Raw genomic sequence first — 6,000 nt, forward strand, 5'->3', positions numbered from 1 at the left:
AATCCACATACATCACGAGTCTGATCACCAGGAGTTTCTTTTAAATATGAGGAGTAGATTCTAGAGTTCAGATGATAGATTATAGATTAGTTTACCAGAAAACATCTCAAAGAGTTCAGATCAGGAGAGATTAACTTCCCATTATTAGCAAAGTATAGAGAAGAAAACGTGGCTCATGATTGGAAGCACACCATCTGTTCAACATGGTGGACACATTGTTATGACATAGGGCTGCCACTGGTGTTTATTCTGAATGGCTATAGTCTCTGCTCAGATACAAGCAAATACTGCTAAACGAATCAGACAGCAGTAAATGGATAAAAACCCAAAGATTACTGCAAAAGCAACTCACGAGTTTCTTAATGCAAATAAATATTTGATATTCTCCAACAATTAAGTCAGCCACCTGATCTCAGTCTAACAGATCATGCTTTTTAGTTACTGAAGACAAAACTGAAGCCACAGAAACAACTGCAGCAAAGGCCTATTGCCGAGCATATGAAGGAAGAAAAAACAGCATTCAGTGAGTTCCATGGACAGACTTCAGGCAGTTACAGACTCCAAAGCATCTTCATCCATGTATGAAACACATCGTCACATATTTAAAATAATGCTAGTTGGTCCCATGAGTTCTGAACCTCTAGAAATGGGGTCCTGTGGACAAAAAAACTACGTCTTTCTTGAACAGTTCTGCCTTAAAGCTCAAAGTCTGCCCTTCAATCACATTTTGGTTGCCTGATTTCAAATCCGCTGTGGTGACGTACAGAGGCCAAACTGCAAAAAACTGCCCCTGTCCAAATACTTATGGACCTAACTGTATTTAGCTGGAGCCAACTAATGACTTTAAGGTGAGCCAATATACACCTTTGGCAGACTCAGTGGCGCCTTCCCTCTGTCTTTCAAGTAAGTGCGAACAGCTGAATGGTCATACAATAGATCTCAATGAAGCTCAATGATCTCGCGGTTAGATCCGCTCTGATATCCCTTTGAACAAGTAAAATCTACAACCAGCGGAGGACAGGCTCAGCGTGGAGCAATGCCAGCGGCAAAAGCAGGGGACAACAACTTCACGTCGTTGCATTTACAAGACGGAGAAGACAGACGGGCCTGTCATTGTCGCTACATGTTCTGTATCAACGAGGATGTTAGAAAACTGCCCAGCTGCTTGTCAAGGCTGGGAAACCAGGAGAGAAGGGGAGTGAGAGAGGGGCACTGATAGAAACACTGCAGTATGATGAGGAGAAGCGCACTGAACTGCACACTTTGTTCCTGTTGAAATAAATGGCAACACACAGGATGGTTGAATTGTGTGACATTCAACCATTTTGTTATTGTGTGCTTTTCATCCAAACTGAAAACAACAGCTTCTACACGACACACTGTCTCACCCCTCCCCCGGATATCTATCAGGGTTTAGCCAAACCTTTAACCTCTCTTCTCATTTACAAACTTTTATTCATGATTTTACATTCTTCTAAAATGTTACATAAATGTGCCCAAAATCTATGTGAATTTTTAAGGTCGTGGTTTGTGTTTTACTTGTTTAAGTGTGCGCATGTAAAATGACGATCTATGAACCTGAAGTCGAAAACAGAAAAAAACCCATCACAAGCAGTTTAAAGACTTTAATTCTGTTTTATTTTAGCCATAAACCATAAAAACTTGCAGCAAGTTTATTTCCATTATTTGAATGATACTTACAACATCAAAACATACCCAGTGCAGTGCTTCAGACATAATAAAAGCAATTATATTCACAACTTTTAAAATCTCTCTTTTAGAGAGAGCAATGAGGGGAGGAATATCTAGATTCTAGACAGGAATTTGGGGGATAAAAGTTCTGGGAGCTCAGAAGTAGTTTGGCGGCGGCAGAAGAACGGGGTGGGAGGGGTGATGGTGCAGAGGTGCGGGGAGCGGGTGCAGTTGCGGGTAGAAGCCGCAGCTGGCGGGGAGCTGTCCGGTGAGGAATGGGTGCTGAAACAGCATCGGAGGCAGAAGAGAGGTCTGCACTGTCAGGAACTCCGTCCTTCTGTCCTGGACCTCCCTTTTTAGTTTCATCCTCCTGTTCTGGAACCACGTTTTCACCTGTGAGATGCAAAAAAGGCCATAAGGTACTATCCTTTACGCACAAACACAAAGCAAAGGGACTTTTTATGATGTTTATATAGTCTTTGAAACAGATTTACATTTACTGAATTACATCGGGTAACTAGATGGCAACATAGTAATAAAAGTCTTTGTCAGCTTGTGCTTGTGGAAAGCTTTGCAGTGCCACCGAGGAGGCCTTGAGGAAAGCATGCATGTAACATACTTGGGTTTCAGAAAGATTCAGCTCCTCGGCGATTTTCCTCCGCTGCGTAGCACCCAGGTATTTCTGCTTGCTGAAAGTATGCTCCAGTTTGCTAACTTGTTCGGATGTGAACTTGGTCCTGAGTCTCCTCTGCTGGGTGGCCTCCCCCTCGCTGTCATCTCCCACTTCACTCTCGGACCCAGAAGAGTTGTCGCATCTGTCTGGGGGGAGAAAGATGAGAAGTTGAATTCATTTAGTCAAAAATCAATACGCACACAAAGGCCCTATCAACAACAGCTCTTAAAACAAAAGGTTTATCTGTGAACTTACTGTTTGGCGATGTTGCAGAGTATCGACTTCTTGATTCCTTTGTAAATTCCACGATTTCACTGAGATCTCGCGAATGAAGCGCGGCATCCTTTGTCCGTATCTCCTCATAATAACTCCTGGCAAGGCACTCAACAGAAAAGTTAGCCATAGTGGATAGAAGCAGCGGTTGAAGCAGTATGTGTTTGTATGGATGACTCTTGGCCGCTATATAGGAGGGGCACACTTCTTTGTTTGCATATGCAAAGCGATCTCACAGGAACAATGGGGACTTGATGGCGGTTGTAATTGAGGTTAATAGAGGCAGGATTCTACTTTTTCTCAGGTCGTGCTGGGATGCCCTGGCGCCACTGAGTCTGACTCTCATTTACCTGGCATTTCAAACTGAATGATGTCTGCATAAAGAGTATCATGTCTGTATCCGCCACTAAATGCGATGAGAATAACTATAAATGTGGGAGGTGTGACTTGTTTAACCGCCTTCGGTCAAGAAGAAAAATACATACAGTTACGCAATGTTTCCATCAACTACCCACCACCACCACCATCAACTTATCAACCATCAAAACACACACACACACACACACACACACACACACACACACACACACACACACACACACACACACACACACACACACACACACACACACACACACACACACACACATATATATTGTTATATTTTTTCAGGTGATCAAGGGTGTAGGTGGCTCTTTAGCGCATGTTGTATGCGCATTGAGCAACCTGGTGATGATGCCTTTGTCAGGGTGGGACCGGGTGAGTGTGTGTGTGACTGTAGTCAGAGAACATCGACAGAAAGTGAGAAAGTTTCTTTGATCTTTGCTGACTGAGATGTTTGCCTCGGGCCAGCTTGAAACCTCACACAGCAGGGAACCTGCAGGTTGTTGTTTTGCATTTTTGCCGAGCTTAATTCAAAACATTTGAGCATTTATAGCACGTTTATATCAACCAGTGAATTCCTTCGTTCTTACACAACATGGGTTATGAATTGAAATGTCAAAAAGAGAAAAAAAAAAACTGTCGTAAATTTACGAGTTTAAAGAGGAGCCCTCGACCCCCTCATTGAATTATCTCAGACTAGTTTCGAATCGAGCTCACTATCTCCAGATGTCATCACACAATCAGGTTTTAACCTCTAGATTCCTTGGCCACACAAAGCTCCAGACTCTCTGGAGCCAGGTCGGAGCCCCAGTGGTAAGTGTAAACTCTTCAATGAGAGGCCTAATTAGGACTAATTGTTAACCATGATCTCCCCGTTACCTTGCATTTGAAGTGCAGTAGTGGGGACAAACATGTTCAGTCTTTAATTGAAGAAAGTGACGTCATTTAGGGTTTCCAGGACACGTTGTGGAATCCTGATTTAATCTATTGTTATTTGTGTATATGGTCAAATCAGAGGAGATACAGTGATGCGATGTGACCTTTAGCCCCCTTTTGTCATTGAGTCCTTCCAGACCCGCCCTCCTTTATGATGAAAGACAGGATGAGCTATTTATGTGGAACTAATACTGCAATAAAGATGTATCATCAGCTCAATCCTTATAATCTGGACAGAGATAGAAAAAACAAAGAAGTCAACTGCTGAAGCTTAAAGGATAAATTTATTAAAAATAAATAGATGTTTCTTTAATTACATACAAAAACTTTTCATTGTACACAGATATTTAAAATCACACAAATAAAAAAAACAACTTTGATTGCGCATCTTCGGCTCATTTGTGTAAAGAGAAGTCTCTAAAGTGACAGTTCCTCAGTAGAAATGTGGGTGGTGTATCATTGTTCGATGAGGGTAGTGAGGAGGCATGTGCTGATGGTGGAGCAACTGCGGGACAGGTAATGAGTAAAAGGGATGGCCCGTAGGAGAGTAATGGGGTAGATGTCCAGCCATGCTGTGGTACTGAACCGGAGACAGAGGCTGAAAAATGACCGGCGGGACTGGGGGAGTGAGATAGTCTTGGAATTCCCGTTTCAGCTTCATCCTTCGGTTCTGAAACCAGGTCCTCACCTGACACAACAAAAAACAAAAACAGTTCAGTCAGCATCCGCAGCACTGAGCAAATTGGAGATGTCTGCGTCTTCATAAATCCAAAATGTCAAAGAGTTTACTGGCGCGTCTCACCTGAGTTTCTGTGAGGTTCAGCTTTTGTGCCGTCTTCTCTCTCTCCCCGGAATCCAAATATTTCTGTTTGATGAATATCCGTTCCAGTTTTTTGATCTGCTCGGACGAAAACTTTGTGCGAACTCGGCGTTGGGGTCCCGTGTCTTTTCTCCCCTCGTTCCCCTCGTCCACGGAGAGTCTATCCGGGGAAACCCGGTCGCTCTCATACCCGCAGAGGTACTCGCTGACGTCACAAACTAAAAGAAGGAAAACCGTTACAAACTCATCTTCTGCGTAAAGCTCGACTGTGCTGTTTAAAGCCTGGAGATGTTGGGTACTTACTCGGTGGGGTGCAGCTTGATGAATCCAGTGGCGAGCACAGTGTTGAGTCCTCGGCCCCGCAGCTCTCCGCTGGCCCCGAGTGTTCGAAGCGTTTAACTGCTTTGGACTTTATCTGCAGGTAACCTTTGCCAATGGGCGGTGGGCTTGGCTGCACCATGCAGGGAATGTGAGGTTTGCAGGTAAGGGTCGTGTCCATGTCAGCACAGTGCCCCTGAATGTTATTGTGATGGTTCTGGGCCAGCCAGTCCACAGAAAAGTATTTCACCATGTTCACAGTGGAGCTGTGACATGTAAATCCGCCAAGTTTGAGAGGGCCTGTGCTGGCCACGGTCGGCTTTTATTGGGGGTCAGCCCCTAATCGTATTTGCATATGTAGGGACCCTTGTTAATGCCTGATCGATTCCGATGATTGTGGGATAATGACTTTACATATCCTGTGAGTGTGTCAAGACCTGGCGCCGTCTAGTCTGTTTTGAGTCCTTGCATTTCTCTGAACTCAAAGTGAAATTAGGAGCCTCACTCAAAATGATATTTCAGCATTTGCTACTTGTATAAATATAGTTGCTTACATGGATGATATTTTGTTAATATTTCAGCTGAAAAAAACAAACATTAAAGGACCCATGTTGTTTCTAACAGGCATTTTGGCGCTAAATCAGGTTGCTGCGCGTGAAGACAGTAGACTAAGCTACAGCTCAGCTTTCCTTTTAGATAATACCATTAGATTCATTAAGTCAGGATTCACAGTGTATGAGCTTTAGCAACTTTCACTTTAGGTGATTAAACATTGTTACATTTTGGAACCCTTTTTATTACTTTTACAGCACATGGAATCTGAAGTTGCCCAATTCTCTTTAAATTATGACAGTTAACCCAAACCGCTTCCCACACTTTAGTGATAATTATATTACGCACATTA

At 43.3% G+C, this 6,000-nt stretch overlaps 1 protein-coding gene across 1 annotated transcript; it reads right to left on the reverse strand.

The window, feature by feature from the left end:
• Positions 1 to 4,271: 4,271 nt before the first annotated feature.
• Positions 4,272 to 5,500, reverse strand: vox (ventral homeobox). Its single transcript, XM_004554554.4, has 3 exons — positions 5,082 to 5,500; positions 4,761 to 4,996; positions 4,272 to 4,646 (listed from the first exon to the last, which is right to left on the reverse strand). The coding sequence occupies exons 1-3, from the start codon at positions 5,347 to 5,349 to the stop codon at positions 4,392 to 4,394; spliced, it is 759 nt and encodes a 252-aa protein (XP_004554611.3). The 5' UTR covers positions 5,350 to 5,500; the 3' UTR covers positions 4,272 to 4,391.
• Positions 5,501 to 6,000: the final 500 nt, after the last annotated feature.

Source organism: Maylandia zebra, linkage group LG13 (genome assembly GCF_041146795.1).
Source record: "Maylandia zebra isolate NMK-2024a linkage group LG13, Mzebra_GT3a, whole genome shotgun sequence".
Classification (NCBI taxonomy): domain Eukaryota; kingdom Metazoa; phylum Chordata; class Actinopteri; order Cichliformes; family Cichlidae; genus Maylandia; species Maylandia zebra.

What these genes read in the sequence shown, in the direction of transcription:
- vox (XM_004554554.4), bottom strand. Translation starts at nt 5,349, where the DNA reads ATGGTGAAATACTTTTCTGTGGACTGGCTGGCCCAGAACCATCACAAT. An exon ending in ATCAAGCTGCACCCCACCGA is followed by an intron (nt 4,997 to 5,081) that starts GTAAGTACCCAA and finishes TCCTTCTTTTAG; the next exon opens with TTTGTGACGTCAGCGAGTAC. An exon ending in TGAACCTCACAGAAACTCAG is followed by an intron (nt 4,647 to 4,760) that starts GTGAGACGCGCC and finishes TTGTTGTGTCAG; the next exon opens with GTGAGGACCTGGTTTCAGAA.